At 50.7% G+C, this 15,848-nt stretch overlaps 1 protein-coding gene across 2 annotated transcripts in view; it reads left to right on the top strand.

Moving 5' to 3' along the window:
- si:ch73-63e15.2 (protein strawberry notch homolog 2) overlaps nucleotides 1-15,848 on the top strand; it is a 71,551-nt gene that overhangs the window by 8,970 nt on the left and 46,733 nt on the right. For both annotated transcript variants that reach the window (XM_035413497.1, XM_035413496.1), the window contains exons 2-3: nucleotides 8,318-8,526; nucleotides 10,698-10,780. In XM_035413497.1, the coding sequence (XP_035269388.1) occupies nucleotides 8,404-8,526; nucleotides 10,698-10,780 (206 nt within the window). In that variant the 5' untranslated portion in view covers nucleotides 8,318-8,403. The remainder of the gene's footprint in view (nucleotides 1-8,317; nucleotides 8,527-10,697; nucleotides 10,781-15,848) is intronic.

Genomic DNA, 15,848 nt, shown 5'->3' with positions numbered 1-15,848 from the left:
GCATTCGGCGGTTTGAAACGGTGGACGGAGAGCGAGACAAATGCAAAGCAAGTCGTAACATTCCGCGAACGCTCCTGATTAGCTTGCTGGCACGCGTGCCCTAGCGATGGAGTCCTGCCTGATACAGTGGGGCTCCTTCCACGCTCTGGTCTCCTCACAGGTGTGTAAATGTGCGTAAAAGTGTGTAAATGTGTGTAAACGTGTGTAAATGTGTGTAAACGTGTGTAAACGTGCGTAAACGTGCGTAAACGTGCGTAAACGTGTGTAAATGTGCGTAAACGTGTGTAAACGTGTGTAAACGTGTGTAAACGTGCGTAAACGTGTGTAAACGTGTGTAAACGTGTGTAAACGTGCGTAAACGTGTGTAAACGTGCGTAAACGTGTGTAAATGTGTGTAAACGTGTGTAAACGTGTGTAAATGTGTGTAAACGTGTGTAAACGTGTGTAAATGTGTGTAAATGTGTGTAAACGTGTGTAAATGTGTGTAAACGTGTGTAAATGTGCGTAAATGTGTGTAAACGTGTGTAAATGTGTGTAAATGTGCGTAAACGTGCGCGCACACGAAGGCTGTCCTCATGGGCTAACTGCCAGATGGAGCAGGGCTTCTGCCGTGTTCCCCGTGGGGTTGAAAGTGCATTGTAAAGCGGTAGTGCTAGGCTGCACCAGCTCTTTCATAAATGTAAATGCTCTCGTTGAGACCTCAGCCACTCCAGTGTAAAGACTTCTCAGTTACAGGCTCCTTTTCCAAGAAAAGTGGACCCAGGCGTAACTTAGCCAGTGAGATTCCTCATCTGTCAACCACTTTTACAAAAAGGAATGGCTGATTCATGAAAGACAAGTCTTCTTTAAGTATGTTGTAGCTTTCCAGAACTATCTTGTTCTGTTGTTTTATTTAATTCTTGGATATTGACCCACTGTTAACACAGTCAGGTGATGGGATATCCTTACTAAGAGCTGCTCTATGTAGCTACAGTAGATGGACAGGACTTGAGGTTCAAGATGGAGTCAAAAGCACTTGGTATTATGTTGCTATGTAGCAACTAATGATGTTAAGCATGTGAGAGTGCCTTATGTGAAAGGTGTCAAATGTGCAGCAGTATTGTTAGAATTCATTTATACCCCATATTGGATAGATATGTGAATGACCAGGAAAATGTGCAACTCATTCACAGAAAAGGAAAATATTCCAGCCCACCGTCACAGGAACAGCAGTGTATGACAATGGTAGCTGCACTACTGACCTTGTTTTATGAATGTTAAAACACAAGATCCAGAAATAAATATTAGTTAATATTTCAGTTAATATTAAAAATACATAACCGTCCTATCAACTAATATCATAAAACCAACCAAAAAACCAACTGTAATAACGCCTGGCACCTCCCCCTCTTCGCACATGCGCTTCCCGAACACGTCTCCTGTCTGTTCTGGCCCCACGATGGTGGAATGACCTCCCTGTGGAGGTCAGAACAGCTGAGACACTGACCCACTTCAAGCGACAACTGAAGACTCATCTCTTCAGGCTGCACCTCTCCCCATCCCTCCCTACCTCCCTGTAATCTCTAAATTGACTGTAAGCTTAGGGTTGTAACTAGGTAGCTGTTTCGTAGGTGACTTAGTTAATGCACTCGTCCACTGCTTGTATTTTTGCATAGACTGCGTTGTTGCTGTTCTTGTTTGTATTAGTGTTAATCAGTTTAACTTACAGGGTCCCAGTTGAACTATGCGGTTGTTCCCTGCTCTTGGACCGGTACTTCTCTCTAGGGTTTTCGACACACTTGTTCCTTGTTATGGTTATACACTTTGTTGTACGTCGCTCTGGATAAGAGCTTCTGCCAAATGCCTGTAATGTAATGTAATGTAATAATAGACATGTCTATGTATAAAATGGAGAATTTACTCAGGGCAAATAGGACAATGAATGTACCTTATTTCTGCTAGATTAAAAAAAAACATTGGCGATGGTTTATAGGGTGTCTTTGGTAGTCATGGTCCTATAGAACATGGCCAGCAATCATCACTGTCACACTGTGCCTCATACCCCTACAGCGTCAGTCACACGAGAGCATTACCTCTGCCGGGCGTCTCCGAAAACTGCAAACGGGTTACATTGTGTAGTGAACTGCCCATTAAAGAGCAAAATGCTCCTGAAATTGTGAGTCGGGGCTTGGAACGCACCCCGGGATATTTAAAAGGGCACGTTTGAGAATGTCAAATGACCCGAGCGGTAGAGGTCCAAATCCTCCAAATGTCAGACTGTGGAATATTCCGCCTCGCCCCTGGCGGCCGCTCTGGCTGGGCAGCTCCACGCCGTGGATCACGGCTGCGTCGGAACGCCGTCCGTTTCAGAGTGCTCATGGGATTGCTTCGGTGGCCTTCCTGCCGGTTCGCGTACGCAAAGCTGCATCGCTGCGTCTCTCCTCGGGCGGAGACGCTCTGGTTTTGAAGCCCCCGGCCGTCCTCTGCGGCCTCAGTGCAGTTAGCCTGCGCGGCGCTGACCAGGCCGGGCTAATGGGGGTTAAAGCCGCCGCGCCGCGCTCCCTTCATTTCACTGCTTAATGTTAGCACGCGGATCATCCCAAACAGCCGCTACCCCAGAGACGCAGTTCAGCGGGCAGCAGGAGGAGGCGGAGTCACGCGGATGGAGTGGCCGCCCAATGAGGAGGGACGCCCCGCTCCTGTCCCCGCCCTCGCTTGGGGGGGGGGGGGGGACTAAAAACGGGCGCAGCTCACGTTAAGCGAAGCACGCTGAACGTTCCGCTCTGTCGCCCCCGAACGCCAGCGTCACTGCGTCGGCCAAATTTACTGCTGCGGTGTTGGCCTGGGACATGACGACGGAATAATTTCAGGTGCTGAAGGAAGCGGGGGAAGCTCCTGAAACATCAGACCGCCGGCGTTTCTGGGAACGCGTGAGGGGGCGGCGTAGCACCGGTGGAAATTCCTGAAAGCGAGCCGGTTAAGTTTTGAGGTCTGTGTTCCAGTTGCTTACTAAACTTTTAAAAACATTGGCGATGACTTGCAGGGCGTCTTTGGCAGTCATGGTCATCTAGAGCCAATAATTCATCGGTAGAGGCAGCCGCTGTACCCGTGGACTCAGTCACCTCTGTTTCAGTTTCAGTCTGAGCTCGCAGGGGAGTGGACCCTTTTTGACGATGGGCGGGGAGGATGCGGGATGTGGGGGGTTTCGTTGGGGATGGGCGGGGGGTGGATGGGGGGGTTTCGTTGGGGACAGATGGGGGATGGGGGGGTCTCGTTGGGGATGGGTGGGGGGTGGATAGGGGATGGGGCAGTCTCGTTGGGTATGGGTGGGGGGTGGATGGGGGATGGGGGGTTTCGTTGGGGATGGGTGGGGGGTGGATGGGGGATGAGGGGTCTCGTTGGGGACGGGCGGGGGGGCATGGGGGGGCCGCACCTTAGGTCGGCACGCTGGAGACGCTGCCTCCTAATCTCTTCATCTGAGCGTGTTTGGGTTTGGGAGGTGAGGGGTGACGTCAAGCCCCCGGTCCTCAAGGTCGGGTCGGGTTACACGCAGGGCCTGCTGAGGCCGCCACGCGCCGCCACGATCGCCAGCTCTCAGAGAGGAGCGCCGCGCGCCCACACGCGCAGCCTGCGGCCCGGTCATGTGACTCCCCAAACTGTCCGTGGGGCCGCTGGCGTTTGACTTCCCTGCTGAACAGCCCCCAGCTGGAGAGTGCAAAAGCTCTCTGAGTCTGCGCCTGAGACACGCCCTCTTTCATCAGCCGCGGGTTACACTTCTGAGAATCTGGGGAAAACAGAAACAGACCCCCCTGCTCGCTCCCCATGCACCACACATGAGATGTCGTCCAGATGTGGAACACGCGTGACGATCAGTGCAGTTGGGGTCATGCCGTTGGAGCAGCAGTGGGACAGCTGGGAACGCCGGCGGGGACAGGAGCAGAGCAGCACACTCCTCCTCCGGGGGAGTTCTCTCTGCTGTCGTGTCGCTGGGCCCGTTATAAGCCCTGACTTTAAGCTGCCCGATGTGCTGACGCTAGGATTCCCGCTTTCCGTGCGCACAAAGCCCCGCGTTTTGAGCGGAGGCAGGCTAAAGACCGAGGCGGGGAGAGAGAGAGAGAGAGAGAGACGCGTTCGCTCTTCTCGAGCAGAGACCGTAGAAAGCGCTAAGTGGATTCCGCCTCCTTTGATGTCGGCTGGCTTTGATGTGTTTATATTTGGGACGGCGCAGCCTCGCTCGGGACCGGCGGGACCCGCTACGCTGGCTATCGGCGCGGCGCTGGAGACAGAAGACTGGGCCCCGGAGCCAGCGTGGGGGAACGGGGCTCCCTCTGTGCCCGCTGGCTCGCTGGACGGCTAGCGCGGAAGAGCAGCGGCCCTTGTTGGCTAATGACGCTCGCAGGCCGGCGCTAGCGTTGCCGAAGCAAGTGTGCTCATCGCTGAGAGAAGTTTCAGAAAACCGCTGGTTTTGGGCACCTCGCCACAAATGACGTGCCATTTTACAGAAAAAGGTGTTGAGTAATCACATTCTCTTTGCCGGTAACCCACGTTGAAATGGATGTGCAACTAATTTGGACATACTAGCCTATATTGTACATTTTAAGACCAGCATGATCACTTGATTTGTTTTTTTTTTTAGTAATTGTTTTTGCAGTGACTGTCACTGACAATTTTGGTTTACCGAGTCATTTGACATATTTTTTTATTTCCTTCAGGTTTTTTTTCCTTCATTTTCCCTGTTTAATTATATTGTCCTTCCTTAAACTGTCACGAAACAAGTTCTATAGGAGCATGTTATTAAATGGGAAGGGATTGTGTTTAAAAAGCCTGATTAATAATGCAGACTGTTTTGAATGGCGGTTACGCTAGCCTGTGAATTAACTACGTCCTTCTATGAATTTTTCATCACTTAATCTAGAAAGGCCGTCATAACAAACGGGTTTGAAAGCCTGTGGAGTTATTTTCGGCCGGGTGGAATCCTGTTTTTGTGCGAGCTGAACGCGGGATCAATCCGTGGATGTTGGGCCTCAGGGTACCGACAGATTAACCGCGAAACCGGTTTTGTGTTTGAGCAGATGGAGCGTTGAGCTACCTCTGCCCTGCGCTAGGAAGCGTCCACGCTGCTCCTTGTGTGGTTGGTGAATGATGTTTCTGTTCTGAGGGTCTGCCTGTCCCTTGTTCCTGGTAACACTCACAAAGACAGTTAAGCTCCGCCTCAGTTCAGTGGCTTTAGCCAGTCGGGTTTTTGGAGTCCGGGATGTAATGCACTGAAATGATTTAGCTGCATGAAGCTGGTGAATGGAAACCTACTGTGGCTGTCGAAACGGTCCCATGATCTAATCATGTGAATCCTCTCAGCGGCCTCTGTGTGTGCGTGTGTGCGCGTGTGCGTGCCTGCGTGTGGGCATGTGTATGGTTGCTTGCCTGCCTCTCTGTGTGTGTGCGCGCGTGCGTGCGCGCGTGCGTGCGCATGCTCGTTTATGCATGTGCGTGTGTGTTTGTGTGTGTGTGTGCGCGTTTGTGTGTGCGCATTAATGCATGTGCGCATGTGCATGTTCGCATGTGTGTGCGTGTGCGTGTGCATGTGTGTATGTGCGTGTTTCTGAGGCTGATCTGGAGCAGGAGTCTTGAATCAGGCCTAATCCCTGCCTCCTGCAGCCCGGCCCACAGTCACGCCAGCCGAGGGCTCACAGTAATCACTGCATGGGCGGCAGCACAGGAACCGGCTCACACAAAGGCCTGCAGCTGGAGCAATTACAACAAGGAGCCCAAAACGGAAACTGGCTCTCTGAGCAGCCTCTCCCTCTCTTTCTCTCTCTCTCTCTCTCCCCTCTCTTTTTCTCTCCCTCTCTTTCTCTCTCCCCTCTTTCTCTCTCTCACCCTCTCTTTCTCTCTCTCCCTCTCTTTTTCTCTCTCTCCCCTCTTTCTCTCTCTCCCCTCCCTCTATTTCTCTCTTTTCTCCCTCCCCTCTCTCCCTCTCTCTCTCTCCCTCCCCCTCTTTCTCTCAGTCTCTCCCCTCCTTCTCTTCCTCTTTTTCTCCCTCCCCTCTCTTTCTCTCTTTTTCTCCCTCCCCTCTCTCCCTCTCTTTCTCTCTCTCTCCCCCTCTCTCCCTCTCTTTCTGTCTCTCTCCCCCTCTCTCCCTCTCTTTCTCTCTCCCCTGTCTTTCTCTCTCTCTCTCCCCTCTCTTTTTCTCTCTCCCCTCCCTCTATTTCTCTCTTTTCTCCCTCCCCTCTCTCCCTCTCTCTCTCTCCCTCCCCCTCTTTCTCTCAGTCTCTCCCCTCCTTCTCTTCCTCTTTTTCTCCCTCCCCTCTCTTTCTCTCTCTCTCCCCCTGTCCTCTGTCTCTGTCCTCTCTCTCTTATCTCTCTCTGTCTCTCTCACACTCTTTCTCCCCTCACTTTCTCTTTTTTCTCTTTTTGTCTCTATCTTTTCTCTGTCTGCCCCCTATCTATCTCCCTCAGTCTGTTCTCTCTCTCTCTCTCTCTGGCAGTAGTGAAAGATGTCGTAGACTGCTCTGTGAAAAGTTCAGGACTTTTGTAATAGGTCTCGTTTCAAGCGTAATCCCATGTGGTTATTCAAGGGGATATGGCGTCATATTGCTTATTTCAGATGACATGGCAAATTCATCTAATAATTAACCTTCACTTCCCAGAAGCCTGTCGTGCCTGTACCCATATAAAGAGATAAGAGGCCGAGAATAGATAGCCAGCGCACAGTGTCACTGAAGCCCGTGCTCATTGTGGAGAGGGCGGAAGCTGTTTCTAGTGTTCCACTGCCGTACGGGAGCTGTGAATGAAGCAGGCTTCACGCTCCAATAACAGTGACATTTTCAGCACATTCCCATATCTTTGTGTCTTCATATGTCATTAACGTGATTGTCCTGATAGAGGGCTGCCTGGGAGGAGGATCACCCCTGGATTCAGGGTGGGGGGGGGGGGTGCGGGGGGGGGGGGTGGCAGGGGGGTGCAGGGGGGGTTGGCTGGAAAGAGCCTGTAAGCTCCAGAGAAGTCTCAGGGAAACGTGGTTTTGCATCCGAGGGGTAGCGCTGGGGCCGGACGCTGGGGGTACACCAATCACGCGAGGGACCCGTCCGCTGCGTTCCCTGGGCCCAGCCGGTCGCCGTGACGAACGTTCCGCGCGGTGCGTCTGGTTCGGGTGGGGGTGGGGGTGGGGGTGTGGGGGGGGGCGGGGGTGTCGGGGCGGGCGCAGCGTCGCCGCGGCACAAGGGCCCCATTCACTCAGCGCCGGCGCTAAGGCAGCCGCGCACGGCAGCGCCGCGGAGGGGAACCGGCTGGGTGAGCTCGCACAAAGCCTCGCTTATGGAGTCCCCCGACCTCGCTGTCCCCAGCCACCCCCCCTCCCCCCCTCCCCCCGCCGGGGGAGGATTTATGTCCCGCGCGTGCGGGGAGGGGGGGCAGGTCTGCAGGTCCGTGGCGTAAGGGGGGTGGTGTCAGAGCTCCATCTGTGTGTGGAAAGAGCAGAGGAAATCAGAGAGTACGTACTGTACGTTACGCAGCACTGACTGCTGTCATGGAACGTGTGTGTGTGTGTGTGTGTGTGTGTGATTCCAGTCTCCCTGATTAAACAAAGCAGGATCTGTGGTGGGAGTGTTCTGCTCTGGAGCTGTACCTCTCTGAGTCCTTCAGCTTCCCCGGCTGCTCCGTGCAGCAGGACCGGGAGAGCGCGGTCGTCCGTGGTCAGAACCGCTCCACCCCGCCCGTGGTCAGAACCGCTCCACCCCGCCCGCGGTCAGAACCGCTCCACCCCGCCCGCGGTCAGAACCGCTCCGCCCGCCCGCGGGAAGGGCTCTTAACCCAATCCGGTCCGTTTTTGGGTCCGGATGAGCGATCCGTGACCAGCCATGATCAGATCCGTGGGAGCAGTAGAATAGCGGGAGCAGCCGCTGGAGCCGTGCGCGCTCTTATTTTTAGCTCAGACTCAGCCCTCCGGTGTGAGGGTCCTGTTGACTGTGCGCTGTGGCGGAGTCTGATATCCGGTTTCTCCCTCTCCTCATTGATCCGCTATTAGCGCGCGGGCCTCCGCTCGCTCAGCGGCGCTGAACCCTCAGCGCTATCGATCGCCGCCGTTCGTTCTGATCCGCGGCCAGCGGACGCTTCAATCGAGCGCGAGGGCCGCCGGCTGCCCTGGGGTCTCGGCCGGTCGCCGTGGAAAGCCGGTGTTTCTTTTTTCCCTGCCTCATCCAGACGTGTGAACCGATGTCGGTTAAACCGCACGGTCATACGCCTCATGGATGAGGGAGAAGACACTCTCTCTTCACTGTGAGAGACTACGAAACGCCCCTCACGCTCCCCCTCCCCCTCCCCCCCCCCCCTCTGTTGACAGGTCATGGGTGACGAGCGTCCGTGGTAAAGCCTGTTGATTGGACGAGCCGCGCGGGGGTCCTCCGCCATGTGTGGGCCCGTAGCCTGATGCCCACCCTCCCCACGCCTCTCGCCATGGACGGGGAGAACTACCTGCACCCGGAGGGGCCGCAGCTCGACAGCGCCCTCTACGGGCTGGTCGCCTCCCCGCTGCTGCACACGGCCATGGAGGTAGGTCTACCGCCACCGTCTCCGCGGTCGAAAACGCGTCCTGGCGCCCCTGGTCCGTGCTCCTGACGCTTCGGTCTCTGTCAGAAGAGCCTGGAGCTGGAGCTGGAGCTGGGGCCCTCTGTCTTTCCCAGAACGGGCCGGTTCGGGCGAAGGCCTTCCTTCCAACCCAGCAGTTGCGCTCCTGATTCTACTGAGCAACCGCTCAAGTCTTCGCTAAGAACCTTGCTTAGTAGAATGAGGCGTGTATCTGCTTGGCTGGAACAGAAGCCGACACCCGCACCGGCCTGTTCTGGATTGAGGACTGAGAACCCCCTGGCCACTGGAAATCCAATCCCACACACCTTCCAAAAACACGCTAAGGCGTGCGATCAAGTGTGCTGCTGTGTTGTGAGAGCGTAGTTTTTCAGTTTGTATAGGGTAGAACACACGGTTGACTTCAGCGTTTGTTTTAGAGGCTGCAGGGACCACACCCTAATGTCTGGCAGAGTCCCGGGACGTCTTTAACAATAGCGCCTCGGTACTGATCAGACGGGGGCCGACGTCCCCCCCCCCCGGGGCAGAGACACCTTGCTAACGTCGTGAGGGCGGGCTACGCCCTGTTCCAGCGGAACCTTCTGCAACACGCTCGGTTTCTCACAGCCAACCGCCGCCAGACTTCCCCTTCCCGTCGTCTGCCGCGAGCGCCGGGTCTGTTTCTTCACCGGTGAGAACGCTGTGTTATTCCATTCGGCACTTTGGATTGAACGGCCTTGGCAGTGACACCAGAAACCCCTGATATCAAGCTGGGGGGGGGTGTCGGAGCGTTGGAGCGTTGGAGCGTTGGAGCTGAGTATCTGGTGTGTCTGTAATCTGTGGGAAGCGTCCTCTGTGAGGCCTCCTGCGTCACGCCGTCCTCGGTTTCCTCTGTTCGGCGTTAGTTGTGACTCTTCCGCTCCTGCCGCTGCGTCACCAGCGCTCGAATTGATATCGTTTCTGATTTTAATCAGCAAATTAGTTCTGCCGCCGATTACTTAGTTGAGCGAGCGTTGTGTTCCTCGCCTCCCTGATATCTTGTGTCAAGGACACGAAACCTTCCTTCTCGTGTGAAGAGAGACGACACTTTTCGAGCGAACGAACCCCGAAATAAATCACTGCGAGAAATATCGCCTGCACGCACTGAAAACTAACGCAGCTCGTTTTAAAGATAACTCACACAGTGTCCTTGATAGCCTTTGCCACTGAATGAAGCTGCTCTAATCTTACATTCATAAAACAACTTTCCACTGCTTTAGAAATGACGTGTGCGCGGACTCCTGACTTCTGACGACGCGGCCGACGCAGGTGCAATTGAGCCGATTTGTATTGGATAATTAACCGCTGGAGCACTTCCTTATTTTCACCTGTTAGGTCGTCCTGGGAACTGTGTCATGAAGCGGGGTTGATTACCGAGTCAGCTGGATCACTGCGCCGAGTAAAACCCGGAACGGCTCTTTTCACTTCAGTCCGTGTTCCAGATCTGGGAGGGCTCCGGGTTTTACTCTGTGCCGTTATCCTGTTAACTCAGTAATCCTGCTTTGTGAGATAGGCCCCTGGAGACAGGCCCCAGGCCCCTGTCCCCACATGACACGGTGGTGGACGGAATTGTCCTTGGGTCTAACAGCCACTGGGATGAACCAGGGGGTGTGTTGGTGGTGGTGGGGGCTATGTCACCTCAAACTGTTGCTTAGAAGTTCTCTGTCGGGATTCTGGTATCTCCATTTTTCCACTGAAATCTTGATAGGAACGATTAGTACCCTTTTACACACTTATTTTTATTTGGGATTAGAATTTTTGTGGGAGTTAATTTTTGTTCCTATTCTGTTCTTTCTTTTATAAATATATTGCAGCATTTAGGGACACTACATCTACCCAGCTCACCTTTTAACACGCAGTGCATTTATACTGCAGGGTAGGCTACTGAAGCTATTCAGATTAAGTGCCTTGCTCAAGGGTACAACAGCAATACACCCAGCTGGTAATTGAACCCACAACCTCTGGGTTACAAGCCCAGTTTCCTAACCACTATCCTACACTGCTGTAGAATACATGTTTGTCTTTTTCTCTCACTGTTACATTGTTGAAATTACTCAACTTTTTTTCTGTATAAATCGGTTGACCGTGTTTAAAATGAAGACATTTTCCTTCTTTTTCAGAGCCAGATGTACCCCTCTAACTCCTGGGGCTTCTCCCAGCAGGCAGCCTATAACTTGCACTGTCCTATGCAATCTGGAAACCAGTAAGTAACAAGTCAAACGACCGCCTTCCTGTGTTTCAGTCTGTTCAGCCTTGTTCTGACCCAGTTGAACGAGGGGTCAAATCTGTGACAAGGAAATAGAAAATGAAATAACGCTCTGAAGTCGTGCTTGCTATTGCAGGCAGTGTTCTCAGGTATTCTCTGCCCAGTTTCATATTTGCTGGTTGTTGACCATTTCAGTGCGGACCATTGTTATCTATGGCTTCGTTGCAGCCGGCAAACTTTCAGTTCCATTTTGAGATATAGATTTTGTGAGCTCAGTGTCCCCTTGCATTCCCTCATTACAAATCTTTGAAGACGATTTGGAAATTGTGGGAAATCGAAAGTTAACACGAAACGCACCGTGCTCTGATGGCAGCGAAGGAACAGTCCCTCCCGGTGGTGCCAGGTCCACTTCATTCCTAACTTTGTGCTTTGTGCTTTAGTCACTTTCAAAAATGTGAAGTCACAGGTTTCTTGGGCGTGTTTCAGAAAACCTGGGCGCTTGTTTTGAAGTGTAAGAAGCGACCCGGTTTTTTTACGCGTTCATTCATGGTTGCTGTGGCAGTAATTAAGCAGCAGTATTGCTCAATCCCTCCCGTAAAGGCCCTGGAAGTCGTGAATGTGCCCGTAAGCTGTTTCTCCACGGTTCAGATTGGCTCTCCTCTCTCAGGACCTAGTCGCTTGTTTGTCTCGTGAAATCTGGCGACACCGTTCCCTCCCGTCAGCGGTTCTAAGATTATGTAAAATATAAGGGGGGGGGGGGGCATGGGGTGCAAAGCCTTTGTTCTCTCTCAGTAAGTGGCACAGGGCTGTCACTTTGAAAATATTGGGGTGGCCTTCGGCTCCTTTATTAAATTTCATTAATTTCCTGTAATGGGCTGCTTGGCCGGGCGCTGTGGGGGAGTTATCTGTGGGGGGGTCGGGGTACTGGGGCAGGTTTATTGACCGTGTGGCTGATGAGATGTGCGCAGAGGCGCTTTAGATCACCCCCCCCCCCCCCCTTTTTGTTTCGCTGGGCCCGGCCCGCCTCGACAGAGGGGCAGAGTTTCGTCGCGTTCTCAGAAAGGGCTAAGGCACGGTCTCGATGGGTCCTCAGACAGCCCCAAACCTGCTGAGCAAACGTCCGCTTTTCCCTGGCAGTTACGGCTTTGCACCTCCTTCCTTTGGTCCCACTGATTGTTCTGTGGTTTGGTCTTCACTAAACAGCAGATTGAATGGGTTTCTGCTGCTCTTAATTGATGCATTTCCCCCTCCTTTGGCTTGAACTAAAAATAAAACATTTTGGAAGTAAGGAGAGAAGTAACACTCAACCAATCAAATTTTACTTGTATAGCGTATTTTACAGCAGTTGTCACAGTACGTTTTACAGACAACCCTGGCCTAAACCCTCACAGGAGCAAGCCTAAGGCAACAGTGGCAAGGAAAAACTCCCTGTCGCAGATGGGAAGAAACCTTGGAAGGAACCAGGCTCAAGGGAAACCCATCCTCCTCTGGTCGGCTCAGGGTGCCGACTGGTGACCAGCATGTCAGCCAGTTTTATAACACTGCTTTTGATTGGTCACTTCTAACTTGGGGCCAAATCCGCGAGTGGGAGGACCGAGTTGTGTTCTTCCTGTAGACACAAAAGCACAACCAAGTCTTCCAGTTCACTCTTGTGTGTCCAGGAAATTGTTCTGATAGAGTAGCAAGATTAGGGAAGCTGGGTGGGAGTCAGTCTCCCTAATGTCATTTGATAGCTATACCTTCAAAGCACAACGGTTGGGGTTGAGCCTTATTTTTAATGATCTGTTTATACAGGGCTTTTTGTATATCATGTTCAAAGCACCTACCAAAAAAGAGTATTTCAAGAAGCGCTAAGTGAAACTGACAATCTAAAAAATTCATTTTAAATGCTTTAAACACAAAACGGAGTAATAAATCAAAAGGTATGTCTGTATAACGTGCAGTTAAAAGCCAATTTGAAGAAGAAGAAAAAATGTATCCTTCTTTAGAAGGATTTTCAGTGAGTTAACTGATGCTCCAGAGGCTGGGATGCATAGTCTGAAAGACTGTGTCTGCTTTTGTTTAGTCTGCGGATGGGGAAGAGAAGGGCTTTATTTGCAAATCTCAGTTGACTATTCGTCTGAACCTGTATTCCAAACAGTGTTATCTTTTTCCATTCTTTTTTCCCCATTGAGTCCAATTTAATCATCATGTGTATATTAATTTGCCGTTTTTTTAGTTCTTGACAAAGACATTAAACATCAGACGTCACCTTGAATTCAACTAATCCCAACCCTGGCCTTGGGAAACAAAGGAGGTAGTTTTCTTCTCCCTCAGAGCGCCTCTTTGTTTTCAGGCTTCTGTTTGAAAGCGTGCCTCTGCTTCCGCCAGGGAGAGAAAACCGGGTATTAGGCTATGTGCGTTTCTGCTCACTTCAAGGTCCGGTTTTAGCAGCTGAGTGTGAAATGATGGTTAGGACTTTATGAAAGGAATAAGATGCATCAAAATGTTACTTGTTTTATACTGTAACATTGGAATTAAGACATACTGGGAGTTTGTGTTGGTGCGCCGCTTTATGGTGAACTTACTTTGGTTTGTTTCGGCTTTGTCTTGCTTTCGGGTTGTGAACGTATACCGAAAATAATTTGCGCTTGATAAAATGTTTTACCTGCTGTTGAGGGGGCGCAGTGCCTATTTATTAACTGCTGTGATGGGCTCGCCGGCAGCTTCAGTGGAAATGCGCGGCGGGTATTTATATAAGCCATTGAGACATAGCGGAGATTTAGCTGGAAGAACGTTTGCAAGGCGCGTGTGTTTGCGTGCAAGGGTCGCTGTGTGGCAACGAGCGTGAATGTGCGACTTTCTTCGTTACGCGCTGGTGGTCGCATCGCTCTCGTGCAACTTCCGTCACTGCGACTCGCTTGCCGCCTCCCACCTCCCACCCTTCACCCATGAAATAATCACGAGCCCTTCAAATCGGCTTTGTTTAATGTTTTATACAAAGCAGGGACGCGGGGGCTCGAAACCAACGTCATAATTTCCTTAGATCTGATGAACCCTTGTCACAGTCCTTTTAAAATCACGCCAGGTTTTCCTCTCGTGCAGAATTCTAACTTTTCACCCTTAGTAACAGTGGGGAAAAAGTATGCAGTATCCTGGCTTTCAAAAACTGGGTAAAGGGTCACATTCACAGGCTGCTATTTGAATTCGACAATGAAAGTAATCACTATGCTTTACATACTTTGGAATCGGTTGAAAGCATTATGACAGTTTATCGAAATTATAACTGAATGCCTGAAGGAACAGTTGATCTGTTCAATACCTTCTAATGTGCATAAAATAAAGTGAGGGAAGTTACAATTAAGCCAGGTTTCCAGGTGCATTTCCAACCTCTAGAGGGGAAAAAATAACTGCTGACAGTCGGGAACTGCTTTCTCTAATCTCTAATCGCATTGAAAGTGCTTTTATTTTCCCTGTACTTGCTGATTTGATTGTGAAAATAATGACTCTCTCTGCTTAAAAAGGGACATTGCAAAGTCAGGAATTACTGAGAAGACAAGGTTTTCTGTATCCACAAGATTTAAGGGCTTTAATTACTTTTTGCCATTGTTTTCATAATCTGGTTTGCCCAAAATTACGCCATAAACCATCGCAGCCAGCTGAGTGCCGTCTTTGTCCAAAGAGTCCTTTGAGGTCGGGGCGGGTATGTTTTTATCTCTTTGGGCGATTCGGCCGGATGGAGGGAAAACAGAAAAGGTCTTTCTTTCAAGGCTAAAGGCAAAAAAGGGAGAGAAAAAACCGTTCAAAGGATTTCTTTTAACTCCGACTTCTCTGACTCAGGAAAGCAAAACAGCAGGTGTGTTAAGAGTGCAGTGTCTGAGCCTTGCATCGCTAATACAGCGTAGGGGCTGTTCCAAAAAAAAAAAACAGGAAAGCTATTAAAAAACATTTCCTTAATCAGTCTAGAACCAAGTGTGCTTGGTTTGCCCCCACTTTCCAGCTTGTTTCTGCAGTGACAGGGCTGGTGTGTGGAGCATAGGCTGGTGTACTGTGTGTGCTGATAAGACTTTGGATAGCGTTGTCGCCTCACAGCAAGGTCCTGGGTTCGAATCGTGGCCAGAGCCTTTCTGTGTGCTGTTTGTTTGTTCTCTCCGTGTCCGTGTGGGTTTTCTCCGAGTTCTCCTGTTTCCTCCCGCCATCCTAAGACATGCAGGTTATGCTGCCATCACAGTCTTAGGAGTCATTGTAACATCTTTCCAGTCTTACCTCGGTTGCGGCACGCCCTCTATCATGACTCATGATTTGTCGATAAGACAGTTCCACCTGAGTTTGTGACGGTCTTTTCCTCATCTTTATCGTTTCGACAAAATCAAGCATGTTTAATGTTATTGTGAGTCTTTAGTCTTGGCTCAAAACGTGTGATGGTCAGCAACGAAATTCATAGTCCTGCACTGCCAACAGCCCATAGGTGCGCTGTCTTTAGCCCTGTCTGAATGGGACTAGTATTTCAGGACAATGTCGGTAATGTACCTATTTTTGTCCTTGCACATCAGTATAAAAATGTGCCCAAAATAGTTGTCATTCGCATCAAATATTGACTTGTTGGTTCAGATGGTAATAGTTTTATCAGAGGAACTCGGAGTTCCACAGAAAAACAGTAGGTTTTTTCAGCTAAAATTATTAATTGCGTCCCTGGTAAAAATCACTGACATGGTCATTTTGGATGTGAATTACACTGCTAAAAATGACAGTATCCGTCCTCCCCTAGTGAAACCAATCCCGTCCGGACAGGGCTTTTGACTTTTATTTATTTATTTATTTTAATCTACCAAATAATCCTTTTGGAATCTTATAGTATGTGACGCTGCATGAATCCCAGTCTTTTCAAAATCTTAAGATGTGTGCACCTCCTGGACTAAAAGCCCATGATTTAGGACAGATTGTTGTTAAATGTAAGAGTTTGTCAAACTTTCGTTGCCTAGAAATTGTCTAGTGTATAAGAGGCATTAGGCAATTAGGTGGCATTTACAGGGCATTGCTGTGAAAGAGCAGATCCACCTACCCTGTGCAAATAAAGTAATAATAC

Source organism: Anguilla anguilla, chromosome 4 (assembly GCF_013347855.1).
Source record: "Anguilla anguilla isolate fAngAng1 chromosome 4, fAngAng1.pri, whole genome shotgun sequence".
Lineage (NCBI taxonomy): Eukaryota > Metazoa > Chordata > Actinopteri > Anguilliformes > Anguillidae > Anguilla > Anguilla anguilla.
This window is presented reverse-complemented; position numbering and strand designations above follow the sequence as displayed.